At 37.8% G+C, this 23179-nt stretch overlaps 1 protein-coding gene across 2 annotated transcripts in view; it reads right to left on the reverse strand.

The window, feature by feature from the left end:
• The window catches only part of dync1h1 (dynein, cytoplasmic 1, heavy chain 1), a 98674-nt gene that overhangs the window by 11599 nt on the left and 63896 nt on the right, over positions 1 to 23179 (reverse strand). The window contains exons 47-71 of one of the 2 annotated variants that reach the window (XM_048538298.2): positions 22930 to 23144; positions 21679 to 21883; positions 20977 to 21150; positions 20299 to 20418; positions 20078 to 20198; positions 19167 to 19362; positions 18860 to 18977; positions 18468 to 18683; positions 18090 to 18302; positions 17217 to 17344; positions 14239 to 14392; positions 14004 to 14150; positions 12755 to 12905; positions 12177 to 12430; positions 11495 to 11629; positions 11300 to 11394; positions 10899 to 11073; positions 9900 to 9975; positions 9639 to 9799; positions 6325 to 6436; positions 6141 to 6201; positions 5615 to 5738; positions 4719 to 4832; positions 2979 to 3149; positions 170 to 387 (exon numbers count right to left, since the gene is read on the reverse strand). In XM_048538298.2, the coding sequence (XP_048394255.1) occupies positions 170 to 387; positions 2979 to 3149; positions 4719 to 4832; positions 5615 to 5738; positions 6141 to 6201; positions 6325 to 6436; positions 9639 to 9799; positions 9900 to 9975; positions 10899 to 11073; positions 11300 to 11394; positions 11495 to 11629; positions 12177 to 12430; positions 12755 to 12905; positions 14004 to 14150; positions 14239 to 14392; positions 17217 to 17344; positions 18090 to 18302; positions 18468 to 18683; positions 18860 to 18977; positions 19167 to 19362; positions 20078 to 20198; positions 20299 to 20418; positions 20977 to 21150; positions 21679 to 21883; positions 22930 to 23144 (3854 nt within the window). Of the gene's footprint in view, positions 1 to 169; positions 388 to 2978; positions 3150 to 4718; positions 4833 to 5614; positions 5739 to 6140; positions 6202 to 6324; positions 6437 to 9638; positions 9800 to 9899; positions 9976 to 10898; positions 11074 to 11299; positions 11395 to 11494; positions 11630 to 12176; positions 12431 to 12754; positions 12906 to 14003; positions 14151 to 14238; positions 14393 to 17216; positions 17345 to 18089; positions 18303 to 18467; positions 18684 to 18859; positions 18978 to 19166; positions 19363 to 19629; positions 19826 to 20077; positions 20199 to 20298; positions 20419 to 20976; positions 21151 to 21678; positions 21884 to 22929; positions 23145 to 23179 lie in introns of both variants that reach the window. The other variant, XM_048538297.2, reaches the window with a different exon arrangement.

Here is a 23179-nt window from a genome sequence, read left to right on the forward strand (position 1 = left end):
TGAGAAACAGTTTATCAAATGATGATTTCATTAAGAAAGCATGTTTTGAGTAATTACTTTTAAAAAGTATCAATTTTATTTTTTCTCAGGTCAGTATTCTTTGAACATGAAATATATACATTTTAAACTGATGCAATGATTACATGGACTTTAGAAAGATTTTTTTTACCTGATGCCATCTGGCATTAGAATATCCTTATGTCCATCAACCTTACACGCCAATTTAAATTCACTGTCAAAGCTAGCAGTCGTAAAGAGACGCTCCAAGAAAGAGTTCAACAACCGCTGATCAAATTCATTATCAATACGCCCACCATATATGGACTGTGCCATCAAGGTTTTCAAAGCTGCCCAAGGAATTTTATCAGGTGAAATATTCTGGCGCCCCTGAAGAAAACAAATCAGTCTATTTTAAGTTACTGAAGTTCAGAATATTTGCGATTTGAAAGTACCTTATTTAACACAAGGGGCTCAGGATGGCAAACTAGTCACCAGCCCCAAAAAAAAGTCTAGTTATTGTACAACATGTAGGTATTACAATAGTTTCTGATACTTGCATATAGTTATTACAAATGGTTATAAATGTTCAGGGAAGATTCACCAGACTGGCCCCTGCACTGATGAGGTTGCTCTATCATGAGAAGTTCCCTCAATTGGGTGCAAATTGTGGAATTTAGAAAATTGAAAGAGAATCTTATTGAAGCATTCAAAGGGACTTGACAGAGTAGATATTGAGGTGCTGTTTCCACAGTTGGAATTTAGAACAAGGAAGCCATTTCAAGATTAGGGGACAATCATTTAGGGAGACCAGGCGTACTAAGTGGCCTACCACACATTGTTAAACCGTGATCACCAAATTCAGGAAGTATAATTTAGCATAAGTGTCTTACCATCAGGAGAGATTAGAGGATAAAGTGAACTGTATTGAAGACAGAATCAAAATATGTATTTAATTGGTCTTCCAGCTCTTGGCTCGCCATTATTTCCCCTGCTTCTGATTGTAAAGGGACCTACATTTGCCTTTACCCTTTCTCTTCACATACTTATAGAAGCTTTTACAGTTTGTATATTCCACGCAAGTTTGCTCTCGTACTATATTTTGCCCTTCTTGAAACACTTTCTTCCTTTGCTGAAATCGAAACAGCTGCCAACCTTCAGATCTGCTGCTTTTTTTGGGCCAATTTGTATGCCCTTTTCTTGGATCTAAAACTACTCTAATTTCCTTTGTTAGCCATGATCAAACCACCTTTCCCATTTTATTCTTTTCCATGTCAGGAATGAATTACTGCTGCAGTTCTTCTAGGCACCTTTTACATGTCATTGCCAATCCATTTTCATCCTTTTAAATAACTTTTCTCAATTTAGTATAGCCAGTTCATGTCCCACATGGCTGCAGTTTCCTTTATTTAGATTTAGGACTGGAATCAACTATGTCACTGTCCGTCTTAATGAAAAATTCCATCATATTATAGTTACTCTTCTTTAAGGGATATCTCACAGCAAGATTGCCATTGATTCCTTTCCCAGTGCCCAATATCCAGTCTAGGATGGCTTGTACTTTAGTGGGTTTTTCAACATATTGATCCAGAAAATTGTAAAGCAACCGCTCTTTTTATTTATGTTCACTCAATTTGATGATTATACAAATTAATGCCCAAAGTGTCTTAGTGATTGTTTTTCTTTGCTGACAGCAATGCAAATTTACACATGAATATACGAAATCAACTTTGGATTTTTTGATGGGTTTGCGTGTCTGTGGCAATTTATCAGCTTTATAACCTCTTGCATTTGCAGAATAACACCATAAGATAAACTAGAAATTTAAACATGACATTGAACTGCAAAGACACTAAAATAAGTAGAATTATAATGTGTTGTCATATATCAGGCAGGTAAAATACAATCACCACGCTCTTATAAAGCAAACGAGTGGAAAATTAGTGTTAATAGCTATATTGCATTGTAAAGAATTGAAAAACTCAGTAAATTGCAACTAAAAGCAGGTGGCTTGATACTGGACTGCAATAAAAAGGTGCAATGAACAAAATTTCAAAGCAGATAAGTAGAAATGCTGTATTTTCCCTTCATGATACAAATTGTTTGTATTAAACAAACATTCCAAATGTGATCTACTTTTGAAAGAAGTTGTACATAAGCAAATGCTAGTAAATCCTACAAATTTACATCCGTAATTTAAGTTCTGAAAAGATCCAAAAAGTGATGGATATTAAATACCTTAGTTGCTGGAAATGTGAAATAACAGCAACCATTGTCTTCAATTTAAACTGCAGCATTTATAAAGCGTTTGACCTCAAAACGATTTCCTTAACTTACATTTAGAAGGGTTACACTGTTCCTTGCTCGGGAACATGGAACAAACAAATGACCCCTTTCCTACTCAAAGCTGTGTAGATAATTCCAATATAACGTGATAGTTCCGTTCTCCTGCGATCCCGCATTAAGAAAATTGAGCAATAGCTATGCCATTTAAACTAATGGGTCTGGGATCACATTGTAGCCAATACAGGTAAGGAAAGTCTGCATTGTAAAACTGTAAATTCCTCGATCATGTTAAAGCCAATGCACGCTGAAGCAACATGTGTTATAGCAGAACTGACTGTACTTTTACTTTATCCTAGCCTCAAGTTAAACTCATCTGGTGCACCTTTTAATTACAGTAACAAGTTGCTGGAAAAGCTCAGCAGATCTGGCAGCATCTGAGAAGAAAAAAAATCAGTTAACGGCTCGGATCCGGTGACCCTTCGAACAGTTCCAAAACGTTAGCTGATTTTTTTTTCTTCACAGATGTTGCTAGATCTGCTGAGCTTTTCCAGCAACTACTTTTGTTCCTGATTGACAGCATCCGCAGTTCTTGGTTTTTCTAAAATTACAGTAGTTTTTGTTTAAAAAAGCAAGAATTCTAAATCTCAAAGCTATTTTGCTTTGCGGTAGGTTTAATACTTTCAACAAGAATTTACCTTTGCTGTATCATCCAACCAGGTGTCCACAGTATCACAAGCGGATCTTAAATCAGATTCACCAAACTCATACTTCTTAGACCAACCCAGAGGAGCATATCGCAGCCGCTCTTGAATAATGGCATGGAACCAACCCAGAAGGAAGTACAGGCGTGCACGCTCGTTTGGTGACTAGAGTAACATTTAAATGAAGTGAGTTAAAAATCTCGTGGGTTTGTAAACTTACACAATATTTAAACTAAGTCCACTTGGTCAAAGAGTTGGTTTGTGTGTATCAATTTAAACTGGACAAATCACACAGCAAGTCTGCTATCTACAAGTCAGTCTTTTTAGCCTTGGTGCTGAGGTTCAGGACAAACTTAACATATTTGGGAAAATGCATATTAAGGAAAATCAGCTCAGTTGACAATGGGGTATATTTTATTTAACTAACTTCGAGCTTTTTTGATAAGCTAACAAAGTGCTAACATGGTATACATAGGCTTTCAAAGAATATCTGAGGTAGTGATACATATCAGGCTTATTTACAGGGATTACGTAAAAGCCTCTGCTTTGCCTGACTAGTATTAATAAACACTGTCTTGGTTGTACTGGCACAATTGCAAAAGTTAGATAACAATGTATTGTGAACTGTGTGGAAGATAATGTTAAATTTCAGGAAGACACACTGCTGGAATAATGCCCAGTGAAATATGATACAGTGAAATACAAAGCAATTCATTTCGGTAAGAAGAATGAGGAGAGGCAATATAAAACAGAACAATTCTAAAAGAATTTGGGGATAATCAATGATGGCAGGGTTTGCTGAATGCTGTTAATAAATTATTCAGGAACTTGATAGATTAGATAGGGACAAACTGGTTCCACTGATTTAAGGTGTTTGGCAAGATAACCAACAGCATCATGAGGGAAAGTTTTATCCAGCAAGCTGGTAGAAGCAGATCAAACTGTGGATTTCAAAAATGAATTGAATAACTTGGTAAAGGCAGGAGTGTAAGACTAAGTGAGTTGCTCTTACAGAAAGCCAATACCAACAGATGAACTCCTTCTGTGCTTTGTGTACTTAAACATTTTGTCTAATGCTTAAATAAATAGAATCAACATCAGACTAAACCAGGCAATTTTAACTCAAAGAGAAATAAATTGTAGAGTGCCAAAGAGAATTTTTCGGTCCCTTTGCAAATACTTGTTCGGCAATGGGGTGTATTGTGCTTGTACTGAATGTTCAGGCCAAATAGATTGACTTTGGGTATGAACAACCAAAAGCAAGTGGCATTAGTGAATGAATACCTGTACAATATATGCAGGTACACCTTAGAATTCAAACGATGATCGTTGTGCTAAATCCGGAACTACCACATCATAACTGAGTGGAATCAGAATGCAGGCTTGTGACAGCCATGTGGTGTCACTCATACTGGCTTGCAAAGCAGGAAACGTCGAGTGAAGTAATTATGATCTTTCAACAACAATTAACAATGTGCACACTGGGTACTACTTTGATAGTTAGGAAGATGCCAATACATTCATTTTATGTTTGCACTGTCCAACATGTAAGACATAGAAATGTCCTGACTTTTGTTCACCACGCAAGGTTCAAAAACATGGTCAGCTGTATTCTAACGATCAGATTTACAAGTAACCTCTTGCCTATCCAGCATGGGGGATTTGACTGACTTGTCAATACAAAGTACACCATCTCCAAGAAAATATTGGGATCGAATCCTAGTTTATTCTTACTTTGCACATCCTTGAAACTGGGATACTACTGAAGGTCCTCAGCATGTTGGCCTTCACACCAGGTGGTGGCTCAAATACAAATATACGCCCAGCTCGCAACAAGTTCACTGGAACCTGTAAACAAAAGTTAAATGTTAATGTAACACTCAACATTATTTTACTCTTATAAAGGTAGATGCAGCTGCAATGAACTGGAATTTAAAAACTCATGGTATTCTTTTTGAAGGATCAGACACTAAAATTTGATTTAGTGTCAATTCATTCTGTATTTGAAGGTCCAGTTTCTTTTAAAAAAAATCAAGATGCATTTCTAAATATTTGAGTGATCTTTCTTTCAAAAGGACATTTCTACAGGACCATCACAGGGCTGATTTCATAGTTCCCAGTTGTTACAACATTCTAACAGGTCAACTAACCCACTTTCTTTAATCATTAGTGTGCTGGGTTATAAATGATGACCATCTTTTGAAAATACGCAGGAGAAATTACTGCCATTAAACACTACAATTTAGTATCTGAAAAATCCATCAACCAATTTCAAAAAAGAAGTAAAGGTTATTGGAACTGTGCAGGAAGGTGAACATCAGGCACATCAGCCATAATCTTGTTGAATATATAGCACAAAAAGGATCAAATAGTCTACTCCAGCTCCTATTTCCTATGCTCTAATTGCCAAGATTGGGAATTATTTTTCATTTTGGTTATGAGTGACAGAATTTATAGTTTGTTAAAAAAAGAGACCAAAACGTTTGGGGATGTTCAACAATTGTTTTAACTGCCATATTGGATTAACCTAAAAACATCTTTTATGAAACTGTGAAAAAGGTTTGAAGTATACTAACCACGCAACCAATTTATTGGAAGTTCAAATACTCAGATTATGTGCAATAAATTACCTTAGGATTGATTTCCATAGTAAGGAAGAGACGGAAATTAGCATGGGGTTGTAAGGAATGCAGCTTTTTCTCCAGCTGCATGAGCCAACCAGGGGCTAGATGTACATTCTTTAACATCACCCATCTATTAAGTTTAAAATAAAATTAGTTACAAGTGCCATTTGGAGACAATAAAAAAAGACAAAAGTCCAATAATAACTTGACATTAATTCTTGGTCAACGCCAAGTCCAATGTATTTGATTTATAATATCCATATTCACTTGACTGTAGGGTAAAAGTGCACCACGCATAAATATTATGAGATAACTTCTAAATTAGCTAAATTAGTTTTTGTTTACACGTGAATGTTTTTGCACTCATGCAACACAAAGATAAATTCTAAAACATGGATAGTGCTGCTGTTGAGAATATCAAGACAAATTTTGATCAAGTTATGCAGCGCAAATATATTAAAATGCTAAATGTTTCCAATAGTAAGTACATGGCAAATTCAACTGGTACAATATGCAGGGTAACTTCACTTACCTTCCAGATTTGACAGCTGTATTAATAGCTTTCTCTGCCTGGTTGAAACCCTCTGCAGAGCCTATATTGTAGATTTGTTAAAATAATTAAACAATGAAAAGCTGAATGGAAGGTGTCAGTGACAAAACAAAAATGCAATTGTATTTCACCAATCAATTATTTACTGAAATAGTAGAATTTTTACCAATAGCAATCGATGTAATCTGGGTGTTTTGTTCAGCTGCAAGATCCTCTCCACGCCCACTAGCATCATAACCAGGTACAGAACACATAAGCACTGGAGTGTTTGGTTTCACCTAAAAGGATAACTAGCAAGGTCAATTTCAGGAGACATTGAGAAATAACCTCCGCAAAAATATACCTACACAGGGGGTCATACAAGTTATTTTGCTACAGACTACAACAGGATGAAAAGGGAAAATAATTCCAAAAGTTTGAAGTACTGCTTGTCTGAACTTCAAAAATCATGACTAATTACCTATACACATCAAAATAGCAGGAAATGGATAAAAAACACTAAATTACCATAGGAGATAGGAGAATCAAAATCAGTAATATGAAAATCCATTATTTGACATCTTCTGAATATTACCAGATGTTGCTGAGAGAAATGGATGGAAATGTGGATTTGATTTCCTAAGCACTTCTTCTGTCATTTACATCATTAATTGAGACAGAATACAGGAGATATCATTAGTAAGTTTTCAGCTGACACCAAAACTTTGTGTAGCAGATAGTAAAGAATGTTATCATAGATATAACAGGACCTTGATCCGACAGGCCAATGGACCGTGTGAAAGATGGAGTTTAATTTAGATAAATGTAAGGTGTTGCATTTTGGTGAGGCAAACTAGGGTGTACACGTACAGCTAATAACAGGTCCTGGGGAGGGTTGCTAAAGAGACCTAGAGCTGTAGATGTGTGGTTCCTTGAAAGCAGAGTTGCAGGCAAACAGGGTGGTGAAGGCAGCATTTGGGTCACTTGCCTTCATTAGCGAGTTTTGAGAAGATTTGTAGCTCAGGTTGAGGTTCTGGATGTGAGTTTGCTCGCTGAGCTGGAAGGTTAGTTTTCAGACATTTCGTCACCATTCTAGGTAACATCAGTGAGCCTCCGACGAAGTGCTGGTGTTATGTCCCGCTTTCTATTTAAAATCATGAGGAACATGCAAAGGGTGAATGACCAAGATCTTTTTTCCCCAGGGTAGCAGAGCCCATAACTAGATAGCATTGGTTCAACCGGAGAGATCCAAAAAGGGGCCTGAGGGGAAATTTTATCAAGTAGATTAGATTAGATTAGATCAGATTCCCTACAGTGTGGAAACAGGCCCTTCGGCCCAACAAGTTCACACCGCCCCTTGCAGCATCCCACCCAGGCCCAGATGGTGGAGCACATATTGAACAATCTACTAGAGGAGGTAGTTACAATAAGAACACTTAAAAGTGTACGCGTACACAAATAACTCTTTAGAGGGACATGAGCCAATAGCTGGCAAATGGGATTAGACCAGTTCAGGATAACTGGTCGGTGCAGATTAGTGGGGTCAAAGGGTGTGTGTCTGTGCTGTGCAACTATAGGACACATGGAAACACATTAAAAATGTCGAAACCAACAGCTCTTCAAATGTTATATAATGTTACATATAAATAAAAGGGACTAAGGAATGAAAGAGAAAGAAAGGAGGGCCTTTAGAAAATTAATTTGGAGCAACAATAATGGGAAACCAGGAAATTGGAGATGACAGTAATAGATTTCCAAAACTACAAAAATCAGGACAAAAGTGGTGGCAACGGGGAGAGAGAGAGAGAGAGAGAGAGAGAGAGAGAGAGAGAGAGAGAGAGAGAGAGAGAGAGAGAGAGAGAGAGAGAGAGAGAGAGAGCGCGAGCGCATGCAGGGGTGGGTGGGTGGGCAGGCAGGACAGGACATAAATACAATAACTAGGCATCCAACCATCACTAGAAAAAAACAAACATACATTGGTACATTCTAGGGAAGCGGGTTGTGCTGAAAGTTGGTAAGTAGCATTCCCTCTAATTTTCTCTCTGGTACGAAACACCAGCAGTGATTGACATGCCAATGCCAGTCATTACACATGGAACCTTGGGACAGTTGTGTAGCTTACAGGGCTTAGTCCTCTACACCTAGGGGTTGCACCTTTGCACATTAAAGCAAAGTAGCTACAGACAGACAGCAAGACAGAGGATGCATTGGTCTTCCTGGAATCCTTAGGTTCTGGAAAAGTCCCAGAGGATTGGAAAAGTGCCAATGTGACACCCTTATTCAACAAGGAATACAAACAAACAGCTAACTACAGACCAGCTAGCCGAACCTCTGTTACTGGGAAAAGTTTAGACTATAAAAGGATGTAATAGCAGCAATTAAAACAAAACATAATGAAGCACAGCCATCATGGCCTCATGACAGGAAAAATCATGCCTAGCAAAATTCTTTGGGGTGTTAACCAGCAGGATAAAGATGAACTGTGGATGAGATTCCCAAAAGATATCTGGTGAAGAACCACACACAAGACTACTTAATAGGCAAGAGCCTATGTGTTGGGGTGATACATTAACATGGATAGAGCATGGGTCTACTAACAGATGGCAGAGTTGGGAAAAGGGAGGCATTTTCAGGATGGTAACCTGTAACTGGTAGTGTGCCACAGGGATTAATGCTGGAGATAGGTTTTTACAATAAATGTTAATAACTTGGAAGAGGCAGGTGAATGTGCTGTTGCTAAGTTCGAAGGCAACACAAATAGATGGGAAGACAAGTAATGAGAACGACAGAGTCTAGATACAAATACAGACCATTTTTGTTCACTTGCTTAACCTTAAGAGATGGAATATTGTGGTAGTGGACTTTGGTAGGAAGAATAGAAATGAATTTTATTTAAATGGAGAAAGCCTGCAGAAAGGTGCAGCGTGGTGGGACTTGGGGTTTCTCATGTATGAATCACAAAAAGCTAGTGTACAAGATCAGCAGGTAATAGGGAACATAAAAGGTAAAGATAATGAAGCATAAACATGCTGGAACCATACACAGCACGAGTTAGCATACCTAGAATATTTGGTGTCCTTCTGAGGAAAGATAGGCTGGTATGGGAGACAGTCCAGTGAAGGTTTACTAGATTTATCCTGGACATGGAGGTATTGCCTCATAAGAAGAGGCCAAGTAGGCTGGCCCTGTTCTCACTGGGTTTTGAAGACCTTAACAAAAGACCTTACTGAAGCACAGAAAACCCTTAGAGCTTGACAGGACAGATTCTGAAAGATTGTTTCCCCTTGGAAGAATTTTCTCTTAGAAGGTAGTGAATCCATGGAATTCTTTACTGCAGAGGGCTGAGGGGCTGGGTCATTTAGCACAGTCAAAGACGAGCTTGAAAAATTGTCCGTAACGGAATGAAGGTTATGGGGTAAAGGCAGAAGTGGAATTAAGGATTCAGATCAACTATGATGTCAATGAATGGCCTACTCAGCTCCATCTTACGGTATTTCTTACCTCAGTGTCGACAATTGCTGCCAGGTCTAATGGCTGTTCAATAGTTGACATGAAACTGTCTCCCAAAACAGTGGCCACAAAAATGTGAGCCATTGCCAACAGGCGGTCTGGTCGGAAGGCCTGGATAAGCAGGAGTCTGTGCATAGCCTGCCCAATAGGAGCTGGATAAAGGAAAATAAAAAGTAGCAATCTGGCTCAAAGTTAAAATGAATAAATTCTATCACACACTCAAAATGTGGAGATTAGAAGCTTGTTGCTTACTTAAAGGTTTCTCACTAGTCCACAGATAAGGCACAGTTTGTTCGGGTGAACTACTCTCCAGCCAGATGTTAAATTGCTGCAGTAAGAAAGCATAATTATAGACCAAAAAAAGCATTCAATAATTGAAACGCTAATTTTTAAATAAAGACGACGGGTTACTCAAAATGCCAAGAAAATCTTTTGTAAAACAAGAACCGAAATACTGCTGAAGTAGAAATAACTATGTTCCAAATGCAACATCTTTTTGGAACTCATGTCCATGTTATATAAACATTTTGCATTTGAATACTTTTAGCTTTAGTGCATATCACAATCCAAACAGCAGTGAAGATGATATACCTATACCAGGTGGTCCACAGCGAGAATACAGCTTACTATCATATTTTCTCAAGAGCAATTAAGATTGGGCAATATATGCTGGGTGTGTCAGTGACATTTACATCCATGAAAGAACAAATTCTAAAACATCAAGATAAATGCCACGATGCAATTTGAGCAATGTACAGAATGCTGTAACATGCTGGTAAAAGGACTGAAGTGGAGATGGCATTGAAATTTTAATATAACTAGATTAGCTATTTCAAGCTCACTTTTTGTAAATTAAAATAATTTGCTTGGCTTTTCCTGGGGTGGGAGGGGAACAAAGGTTCATGACAAATTGAGGGCACAAATTAACGTTGAAGCACAAAAAAGGTTTCCAGAGTTTTTCTAAATTTAGATGAAACTATTCCAATTTGTTAAGAACAAATCTCTTTTGGTGTTACATTCAGTAATGCATGCAAGCATTGCAATGTTAACCAATCCAAATTAGAAACTGTTGTTTATTGAAATATGCATGGCCAAATTTGATGGTTGATGAGCTTGTTTGTGAACAGTGTGCTCTCAGCCTCACTTACTTCCCTACCCCAAGAAAAAGTCAGACAACTAATTTAGCTGCAAACTGACCAAATTGAGACAATATATTTAAAAGGTGCTAGTTTGTTCAAAAATGTAACTCACACGGTCCACTTGAACTTTGGAAATTAGATCAAAAAAGACAGGTAAACGACTCAGTCTCTCCATGCCTTCTATTTGTTCTGTTGTGAGGTAATCTATCTTAGACACCGAAGAACCATTCAGTACATTCTCTCGGCCACGAAAGAAATGGTGAAACTCCAAGTCATATGATGGTTCACTGGATAGAACAAATTGAAGGATTTGTATTTGTGAAATACATCCCATGAATGTTTATATTTAACAAAAATAAGTTGCTAGTAAACAATTGCATATTAACTTTCCATGGAATGCAGCAAATTAGACTAGACAGATAGCTTTCTTCTCGGCATTCTAATTGTTAAAAATAAAATCACAAAACAAATGAACAAACCTGAATCACATTTGGCAAACAAAAAATCTTTTACCTAGTGAGGCCTTTGAGGCGAATTTTAGCCAGCAGCATTGCAATGGTGATATGATCATTGTGCACCATACCGCGTGCAACTCTGTTAAATGTTCCCTATGACATTAAGAAACAGTATATTATCAACATGCTTGCAAAAACTGGTCTTCTCTCACAAACAGTTTCAATTTTTAAAAAAATGACTATTTTTATATACCTGGAAAAGGTCCTTAGTAATGAAAGAAAGTCTCTGTGTATGATCTGTAACTCCTTTCAGATTTTGATTCTCATACAGAACAGTGTGATAAATATCCAGGAAGAACTGAAGAGAATACTGATATAGGAAGTGAATCTATTGAACAAAGTATGAACAATATCATCAATCTGATTGGATTATCCATTAAGTAAAATCATATCTTTCATTAGTTTCCTAATTCTAATAGTTCTCAACAAAAGGTAGCAAAAAATGTCAAATTTTGTTTGATAATTATCAAGGTGTAACAAAATAAATGGGTCCAATAACATACTTGTAATGCCATGGTTTGCTTGGTTAATACTAGGCATCATTACAATGTCCAAGATGATTTCAAATCCTCTCCTGGTTTCTTTTTGACTGGGAAATGACTAATTGGCTATTCCAAAACACACTGTTAAACCTCAGTCTTCTAAATTACCTGATCAGTGCATAATAAAGATCTGTGTAGGAATGCATCAAATTGAAAGAAATATTTTATTCCTACTTTTTCATGTTTATCCATTTCAAAAATGCCCCAGTTTGTTCTAAAAGTAGGGCACAACTCCAATCCACACAAATTAACGGAAAAAACTGAATCACAGTTGCTGCAAACCAACAATTTACATTTGCTTCATTTCAAGTTACACCTTAAATTTTATAATACCTGGTTTAATGCTTCCATAGTAAAATAGATGCTGCTACATGCTGTAGAAAGTGGCAAGTACTGCTGGGAGACAGCATCCACCTCTGCCATAACGATGTCTGTTTCTTCAACCTTCCTTGTGACTTCTGCTGCCTCCCTTTTTAGATTCTCCAGTGTAGTGATGATTGTGTCATCATCTAAGATACGACCCTTAACTTCATTCAAAGCTTGCAGTAAAGACTTCTCCAGTTGGCGTAAGCGAAGTTGGAATTCACCTGTCCAAAAATAAATCAGCAAAATTCCACCTTTCTGACCAATGATCTTAATTATATTAAAATGGTAGATAGAGAACAAATTACTATTTTTAGTAAATAGATGAGAAGGTAGATAAAGCCACAAAGTACACAACATATAAAAGCTTAAATGAAGTTGGTTGCAATTTATAAACCATTAAATCACCTCTGCCTTAATAAGAGTTCAAACAAAAACTGGAAAGTGATTTTAATTTTACGTTTTACTTGGAACTGCTTAGAACTTTTATAGTTTATTTATTAAGGTTTAATTACAAAATAGTTACCAGCGGATCATCCAAAACTAACCTTGCAGTTTCAGTAAGTCTGAACGTTTCTCATCTACATCTGGTCTCTCAGCCTTCAGCACTTCATTTAGACATTGGCTTTGTAAGCTGCTACGTGTTACTGTGAAGTTAACAAATGTAACACGAGAGCACAGATCTGGTGGAAATTCAACCTATAAGAGAAAATGTGAAATAGTTATTTTTACTTAAACTCACTTCAAATTTAACCTATGAGGTTAAGGTATCCAAAAATTTAAACTGTTTCCCTGCCTTCACTAAATTACTCCTCTCCACTTCAAAGGCTAGAAGTGAAGTACAGCCCCAGGCATTCCTGTGAAATTTATTGCAACTGTTGCAAAGTTACGGCTGTCAGAGGAGCCTTGACTTAAATTGATTTAGCCATGATGTGAAGGTGCCAATATGGGACTGGGGTGGACAAAGTCAGAAATCACACAACACCAGGTTATAGTCCAAGATAACAAAGTATGGAGCTGGATGAACACAGCAGGCCAAGCAGCATCTCAGGAGCACAAAAGCTGACGTTTCGGGCCCAGACCCTTCATCAGAGAGCTCTCTGAAGGGGGTTCTGGGCCCGAAACGTCAGCTTTTGTGCTCCTGAGATGCTGCTTGGCCTGCTGTGTTCATCCAGCTCCACACTGTTATGTTGGATTCTACAGCATCTGCAGTTCCCATTATCACCAGGTTAAAGTCCAACAGGTTTACTTGAAAACAAGCTTTTAAAGCACTGCTCCTTCGTCAGGTGAAGTGAAGACTATAACCTGCTTCTGAGAGATTTCTGGCTTAATTCAATTAAGTACAATACTTTGGATCTATGTCCCCAAAGGCCTATAGCTGTTCAGGGCTGCAGCAGCTCATTACCACTTTCTAAAGAACAATTAAAGATAGGCAATAAATTCTGGCCTAGCCAGTGAAACCCACATGTCATGAACAAATAAAAAGCTGCCCATCGACATTTCAAAATTTATGCTTTTAACGTAATTGTGGATGATATCAGTGCAGCCTAGTTCAAAGCAGTCAAAATATTTCAAAAGTCAATTTGAAACTCAAATATGGGAAGATTTCTAAAACTGAAGCCATAAAGAAACAATCCAGTATTGCCAAAAAATTAAATACGCATTTGAATCAAAACAATAAATTCCAAAAAACCTTTTATTTCTAACAATTTAATGATTAATGTTTGTCTCACAACAGGTAGAAACTTGCATAGCCCTGTGAAAATGCATAGTTAGTCAATAATTTCAGTGACTTACTGTTGGGTCTCGGGTGGAGAGGAAAATGACAAATGATGGTGACAGGTCAATATCTTGATCACCAAGAGTAATAAGTACTCTCCCCCCAGTCCTGCGAACTTCACGATTCAGCACAGGGTTCAAGATTGGATCATAACTTTCAACATCCTAGAATTAACAGAACAGGCACAATAAACATGCAGAAGCTAACAAAGACAAAACTAAAATTGTTTCACATGTACTCTTTACTTCTTACCTGGACAAGCAGTGGGTTACCAAATCTCAATGCACTCTCTAGGTTCTTCCTGAAAGCATCATCCAAGAAGCTGGTTCTAGTAATCTTGCGTTCCTTGTATTCATTCATTATAAACTCAGTGGCCTGACCAGATGGGTCAATAATTAATGGGTACCTTTCCAAAAAAAGGAAATGCTTCATTGGTAAATTTAAATGTAATAAAATCACAAACTAGGCCCAATTCCTTTTAAATGGGTATATCACTGGAAACTACACAATGTTCAATAAAAGAGCGCCAATATAATCATGAAAAATTCACTGTAATGCTTTTGAGATGCAGTATTTTAATCTAGACATTCAGACCCAGTGGTAAGTCACACCCGCTCCATACATGTACCATCACATCGGAATAGGTCGACTAGAAATATCTAAGCAATGCAATGGATGAATGAGAGCTCCAAGAAGTTTAAGAATTGAGCATTTGAATCCATAGGGCTGCACAGTGGCTAGCACTGCTGCCTCACAGTGCCAGGGACTTGGGAAAACTGTGTGAAGTTTGCACATTCTCCCTGTGTCTGCGTGGGCTTCCTCCCTCAGTCCAAAGATGCACAGTTTAAGTAGACTGGCCGCAGGCAATTGCCTATGATGTTAAGGCATGTGTAGGCTAAGTGGATTAGTCAGGGGCAATGCAGGGTTACAAGTAGAGGGTTGGATCTGGGTGGATGGTGTGGACTCATTGGCCCAATGGCCTGTTTCTACACTTTAGGGATACTGATTCTGTGTTCAGAGAGTAAAGGAATTTTGAGAGTTAAACCAGACAAATTAGGCTTCAATATGAGAGGAAGGTGTAATTTAAATTAAATTATAGTCAAGCCAGTGGTACAGAACATTCTCGCCTTGGTTTGGTCAAAAACCCTAGGTCAAATGGCAAAGGTTCAAACCACTCAAATAAAGTAGAACGCAACATGCCTGAGCAAAGCCTTTGTTTTTCTCATAATTGGAAAACTAATGGTTGAATTTCACCAGCGACACTGGCTCAATTTTCTGCCTGATGTTGCAGTTTATTGTAAACTGAACATGGAGATTTGAGAACTGTTACATGAATGAAGTCCAGCTGAGAACAACTTGGAGAGTACATCAATCACTAACTGGACCAAGGCTGTGAGGGAACAGAATCTGATTCCAGATCAGAAAAAGCAGTTAAAAATCAAGGTTCATGGATTTGGTCAGAAAAATAGATTCTCTCAGTACTAGTCCAGTTGCTTGAAACAGTAGCTAAGCATTCTAGGCCAGAGGGGAAAAGCTTTAGTAGTATCTTAGTGCAACTAATAAAGCCTCATTCTGTTAGGGTGCAAACAAGGAGTACATTCATAGAAATACAAAACACAGATGCAACAACAGGACACCTACCTAACGAGCCTACACCACCATTTAATATGATCACGGCTGATCCTCTACTTCAAGAGTCATACTTCTGCTTTCTTCTCATCTAGTCATTCTTATGTCCAGACAGATCTTTGTCTCACCTTCTGTCTCTTCCTATTCCTCTTGGTGAGGACAGAAGGAGAATGGAGGCCAGAAGCTCACAAAGTGGTAACAAAACACCACCTGAATCTACAGATTCCTTGCCTCCACATAGCTGCCAGGTTTTCTTATTCCTATGAAACCCAGTCAACAGCAACTAAATTCCAGAATAAAACTACAATGAAGCCTGCAATCTTATATTTAGTAAATTCTAACCTGGCTAATTAGAACATATTGATCACCCATACAAGTTCCAATTTCAGCTAAAGCTAGAAATGGGCAGGTGGAGGAGGAGGAGGTTTGGATTGAAAAACAGATTTTCTTGGACCTTTACTCCAACCCCCGACCTTCCGATCCAAAGCATCATTTGTGGTTCTCAGATTAAACTCCACAGCCGAAGTTAGCTGAACTCTAAGACTGAATCTTTCATTTTGACTTCACGCTACTGCTTCTTAAAATTATGTCAATCATTCATTCACCCAATTGAGTTGTTCAGAGCCTGGATTTTGAGTGTAAAAGAGAAAAACAACTACGTGCAGTGTATTTCAGCCAACAATGGTGTTAACATTACCTCATCAGATGGCTTGAGGGGTTTGGAGCTTTAAAATTTAACTTTTTAAAAAAATATGCCCTGACATGAAGTGTCAATGAGTAAAAAAACAAAGTGAGGTAGGAAACATCATAACCCTTCACGAATTCAGTAATGCGTATTCAGCCAGAGAGACAACAGGAGTAGGTCACTCAGCCTCTTCAGCATGTTCCACCAATGAAATCAGTATGCCTGTGTGGAAGCTGGTATTCAGGCAATCAAGTCCACCGTGACGGTCTGAACAGCATCTCACCCGCACCCACACGGCTCTCCCCCCCCCCCCCACCCCAACAATCTGTCCAGCCTATCCCTGTAACCCTGCATTTCCCGTGGCTAATCCGTCTAGCCTGCACATCCTTGGAGAGTCTGGTCAATTTAGCCTGGCCAGTTCTCCTAACCTGCCCATCTCTGGACTACTGAGAAGAAACTGGAGCATCTGAAGGAAACCCACGCAGACACAGGAAGAAAGGCAACTGTCTGTCTGTGTGCAGTCTGCACAAAGGGTGGAATTGAGCCCAGGTTCCTGGCATTATGAGTCAGCAGTGCTAACCACTGAAACACCATATTGCCCCAACAGCTGATCTGCTTTTGGACGTTTTCCCTTAATACCTTTGCTTGATCACAAGTTAAATATACAAGAGTTTTCTGTACAAATCTAGGGTACCTTGCCACCTCAATAAAACTGAAACAGTATTATTTTTACAATACAAACATTTATATAGAAATTATGCAGTCAGAACAGAGTTTCAACCATTTTCTCAAACAGTGGCTACAAGAATACTCCCAGTCTAGTGTTGTCTTTAAAAAAATAGAAGTATCAAGCAAAAAGTCCCTAGTTTTAATTAACCCCAATAAAACCATGAACAAAACAGGTTTTCATACATACCTATTGAAACGTTTCAACATGATGGCATTTTCTGTGCACAAATCATCTGCGGGTAGAGAATTTGCTTGCCAGCGCAGACGCTCATCAGCATTAGATAGATACTCTGTTCTTGCAATGTCTGTACGGAACTGAAAATAAAAGCCAAATGACGAACTTTGGGAATATTAATTTGACCCACATACATGCAAATAGAGAACAGGTTCTACACAGCTGATAAATAAACCGGGAAATGCAAGAGAAACTGTTATCCATGAGGCAAAAACGTAGAACCCTTCATGGCGGCATCTCAATCTTCATGATTAACATTGCAGTCCTCAGTTGCTGTTATTCTAACTGGAATCTCATCTTTTGTTTCGAAAGTCTATCAGACTAATTAGCCCTTCTCCTTGGGCCACATTCTCAGTCTAACTGTGCTACAACTGCCATGAAAGAAAACCTCTCAGCTGCACGTGTACTTTCCCTGTGCATTTAACCATATAGCCACGTACAATTTGCATTTGCTTCAGATAATCAACTGAGAATTACTAAACTTAAAGTCCTCACTTTTGAATTAGCACCTACACAGAGATACTCCCCATCCTAGTGTTCTTCCTCATGCTGTTGGTTCAGACATGGATCTTGACAATGGCTCTCACATCAATTACACCATTTTCTCTCTCTCGCACACACACATGAAAAATCCTTTAGCTCGTTGAAGTGGGGAACAAACCTTCCCGGACTCAGGAAAATTGTACTGAAATCACAATCAAGTTATCGAATTGCCAATAAATAAAATCTATTTTGAATACCAATCAACAAGATTGCTAACAACTGAATTATACCTTTCAGTTCTCTAATACATAACCTTAAACTCCTGGAACTAATCACATTTACCAGAATGCTTGCTTGCTGTAGGTGATGTGCCCAAGTTGTGAAGAGATTTTGGCGCATTTGCTGATCAAAGTATCCTGCGTAAGCGATGAATGCAGCCGACAATAAACAGTCACCAGCTATCGTGGCCATTTGATTCTTAAAAGTCTCACTGGTCTTTTCCCAGCGATCTCGTTCAGCAGACAAACTCTTCAGTAGTGCAGTACTTCGGTTAACCTGAAGGAGAATTTATGCATTTTATTGATAAAAGAAACATGATATTCTGAACCTAACAAATAATCCAAGCTTTCGTTGCTATCCAAGCCACCCTAATGCTGAAAAAGATTTACATGACACAGACAGAAGGTGCATTAGGAAATCTTTAATTATAATATTACTCACCTTTGCTTCTACTGCTGCAAGATCAGCTTTAATGGCTTGAGCTTCAGATATCAGAACAGCATACTCTTCCTTGTAACGAGCAATACTGGTTTCTAGGTCACGGATCATTTGCTCAACCTCATCAGCCTTCTGCTGGTTCTCTTTTGCATCATCTTCCAGCTTTTGTAGTTCATTGCGCAAGGGTTCAACTCGTTTTAACATATCAGCATAATTAAGCTATGAAACAAAAAAAAATTCTAAGTAAAGCAACTATGCCAAGGCTACAAATGTCTGACAGTTGAGATAATAGGGAGAGGAGAGGGGAAAGTGGAGTTGAAGCAAAAGACCATCTACAATCAATGGGTTGTATGGACTACTTCCGATCAAATTTCTTATGCTCTCGAATTACTCACTTGAGCAATAGCCCACTTCACCATTGGACCGCACGCCAAAGACGCTCTGTTGACTATCTCATAGTTATAGCTTGGATTGGACATGTAGTTTTTCTTCATCTTCTCTCGAATAACATCACTGATTAATAAAGATGAACAATGTTAATATAGCTACCCTCCTAAAATTTTAGGGATGGAAATTTCACAATTGATACAGCACTACAAAAAAAGTGCCAGTTATAAACTAGGTGGTGCATAGCAATGAAGAGGTGCAACAGTGTCAAAATGCAAGATAAATGTGATCTTTTAAAATAAAAATAATGAATACCTTAATTCTTCAGTATTAAAGTTGACTATGCTGGTGATGAAATTATCTCTGATAATAACTTGTCTGATCTTTTTCCAGTCATTTGTCTCCTCACCCAGCAGGAGACAGATTGATTCTAAAGCGAGCTTTACTGCAGCAGGTGGATTGGCCATAGCTCTCACTTCAACAAGATGCTGCTTCTTTATAGAGCTCACAGCTAATAGAGGGGTGAAAAGAAAGGGGCTTTAAATGGACATGCAAAAGGATAAAGGTGAACACAGCTGCTGGGATTTGAGGAAATTTTTAATTTGAAAACCAGCAGTACATTTAATCACTCAGACTTCAAATTTGTTTGTTTCATAAACAGTACAGCCAAATAGCAAACTATTAAATGACCAAGTGTTATGCAATTTGCCTTATTTTCCAGCTGGTCTTCTGGGAAATTTCCTTCTACTCCAGCAGCTGTGTGCACCCTATTATTCACCTGATTTCGTCAGCTGAAAAATTTACTATGGTCGGAATGAAGTTTTCTCTCATAATGATCGATCGGATTTGTTTCCAGTCAGTTGTACTTTCGCCCAGGAGAAGACAGATTGACTCGAGTGCTAGCTTCACTGCACCTGGCGGATTAGCCATTGAACGAACTTCTACCAAGTGCTGCTTCTTGATCGATTTTACAGCTAAATCAGACCAGCACCGTAGACCAGAGTGCAAATAAGCAGCGAGAGAAAGTGAAGATTAGGGGAGACAGAAAATTGAAAGATAAAAGCACACAGAAAAGATCAGTTAATCACTTTTTTAAAAAGGAAGAAAATTTTAGGATTATAGTTCCAAAATATAAACTAAATGAAATGTTAAAGATAGCAATTCAGCATACTAGATGAATTCCATTATGATTTTTGAAAAATGTTTCAATATAAAACACATCTAACCATTCTGAGCCTCAATAACAGCAGGCTCTACCATGTCAAGATCTTCCTTTACTTTCATCTGCTTGTCAGCAATAATTTCTTGTTGTTTGTGAAGCTGCTCCTGAATTTCTTGACTCATAACCTATCAAAATAGAGTAACAGGTATCTTACTCGATCCATTCCATTCTCCAAACTTCAGTCTCATTTCAATTAAAAAAAAAGTGTCCTTGCTTCTAAATTACCTTTTTCTTTTCTGCTTCTTGTTGATCCTTCACCATTTTCTTCAACTTATCATTGGCTGCTGCATTTTTAACCTCAAGTTCTTGGCTTTTAATTCTCAGATCACGCCGTAATTCTTCAACCTAGAATGAGTGAAAGGAATTTATTTTAAAAGTAGCAAATTATTAACAGGGAATATCTAAGTAGTATTATTTTGAAATCGTGTCCCATATTTATAATGTACATTTTACGAAAACATGTCAGAATTCTTGTGTACTGTTCAAACACTTTACGCATCAATAAAAAAACCACGAGGAGAATATTTATATGATGTTCTTAAAAGAAAGTGAGGAATCGTCAAGAGTAACAAAAAGTCATATTGGATTTATAAGAAAGAATACGCAAAATGTTTAAAGTCGTCTTTCTTTGCTGAATTGCAGGTTAATTGACATCATAGAACAAAGATTAAACAGACTACCATGCAAGTGGTGGTAAAGGGAAATTTTGGCAATTGTTATTGATAGTAGTATCCAATTACTTTTTTTAAGCCAAGTCAAATTCAGAAACAAAGCTCGTTGCTCAATCTGCTTACTTATCTCAAAACAGGACAAATTAATGCAAATGGAAGCCTGGATGCATAATTTTTATTTAAAGCTGAAAATTATTATGCAGTGAGATTTTTTTTGATTCGCTAACTGTACCTGGTCAACTGTTTCCTTAATCTTTCTGAGACCAACATTCAAATGCATCTGTTGCTCCTCCAGTTCACTACGCTTTTCATTGAACATGTTGGCATAGTGGTTAATGAAGTCCAGATAATGGCGAGGAGTGATTGCCATTATTCTGCCTCCACGTTTGGCCAATCGAGTATTTGCCTAAAAAGAAAAAAGTTAAGTTCAACTGATTTAAGATATTTAGCAAACATTTTTGCAAACTATGCTCAAATAAATGTATTATCAAAATACTCCTATAACTGCTGCTAAAATGCATGAACAAAATCAGATACTATTCAAAACGAGGGAAAAATAATAAATGATCTCAATATCTTGAAGTTGTCAAAATTTTAAAAATAGATTCTAAAAAACCTTTAAATATCATCCAAATAGGCAATAAAACCTAAACTTTTATCACTAACACATTTGTAATCAAAATATACCAAAGTGCTTTCAAGTTGCAAAAAAAAGTTAAGACCGTTGACTTCAGACCCAAAGTATTTAAAGTCCATTTACTACTGAGATTTTCATGTGAAGAGACATGCGCTATTTCACATTTTGAAAAAGCCTTTACATATCAGCTCGAATGCAGAGACATGCTTAAAGTGAGATTTCACTTATGAGGGTACACTTTTTATGTCTAAAAAGGGAATCAGTATTGCTGATATCATCTGCCTTCAGTACTCTCACCTGATGCAATGTCAGATGAACAAAAACACAACTGTTAACAATAGCCTCTCTGTGAGATGGTGGTTGAGGAAGCTTATCATATGCAATTGGCATGTAGTCAGGGACAACGTAATTGGGTTTTTCAAGGTCCATTTTGCTGGTGAACTCTTTGCCAACTTGGTACAAGGCTTCAGTGGACCAGTCTCCAAACCAGTTCAAGACACACCTAATGGATTTTAAAGAAAAAAGTTACATTCCAAAGAAAACATTCTAGGATTTAAATTTCAATTCATTTAATTAATGCTATACAAAGTTATTTATAGCCTTTGCACCAAATAAAGATGATTTATAACTTCTAAACTAAAGAAAATTAGTACACTTCAATTAGCACAGCTTAGTATGAAAATCAACCTTGGGTCTGCATTTTGGGCACTGGCTTGACTTCTATCCTGGAACAAGCAGAGGGCTTTACAAGGAAAGGCCAGGAGCAGGCCTATATGCATTGGAGTTTAGAAGAGGTGCTGACTTAATTGAAACAAAATGATCTGGGGGTACTTGACCGGATAAATGTTGAGTGTTTTCTCTCATGGGAGAATGTAGAACTAGAGGTCATGGTTAAAAAGTATGATATAGTGCCCATTTATAACAGGGTTGAGGAACCATTTTTCTGACGGATGAGTCTTTGAATTTCTTTCTTCAAAAGGCAGTAGATGCAAAACCTTTAATTTTTTTTAAGGCAGAGGTAGATAGAGTGACTAATATCAAGATGCTGAAAGATTATTGGCAACATGTGGTTGAGGTTAAAATCAGACCAACTACATTCTTACTGAATGCCAGAACAGGCTCAAACGGGTAAGAGTCCTACTCCTATTCGTTGTTTGGACTAATTCAAGGAATATTACCCAACTGTGCAACGAACAGCCAAAAACGTAAAATGAAAGCCACCTATAAGCAAATAAACACACTGTTTGAAAGGGCTCATCTGGAAAGGACAGGAGAAAATGGAAAGAGAAAAGTTAAAGGAGAAGTGCTCAGTGTTTGCCTCAGTTTGAACAATGATCTACAGGTATGGATGCTGGTTTCAGGATTCAAAACTAAGTGAAAGTACTTAGCAGCAGCTACGTAGTTATTTTAGAACTCCAGGGCTCTTGTTCAGCACCATGAATCCATCAACAGTTGAATCTTAAAACTTCCTCAAATTAAATCAGGCATGTATTGTAGTTTCAAACATAATGTAGCTAGAAAAGGTACACAAACTGTACAAAACTCTACCTGTTAAACAGGGCTGGAGAGGTTGCAGCTCTATCTTTCAAGCCTTCAGATGACGGATTCATGGTGAATACAACATGTAAGTTGCGGATAACCTGACCCGTGAACCACTTGTACAGTTCCTCATGCGTGTCAAGCATTAAACCTTCCTTTTGAGCGCCTTCTTTGCATTGAGTCATTAAGGTAGCATAGTCATCTCCTTCAAATAACCCAGGCACCTGTTCAACAGGACATCATAAATTAACATGCTGGA

Source organism: Stegostoma tigrinum, chromosome 10 (genome assembly GCF_030684315.1).
Source record: "Stegostoma tigrinum isolate sSteTig4 chromosome 10, sSteTig4.hap1, whole genome shotgun sequence".
In the NCBI taxonomy this organism is placed as follows: Eukaryota; Metazoa; Chordata; class Chondrichthyes; order Orectolobiformes; family Stegostomatidae; genus Stegostoma; species Stegostoma tigrinum.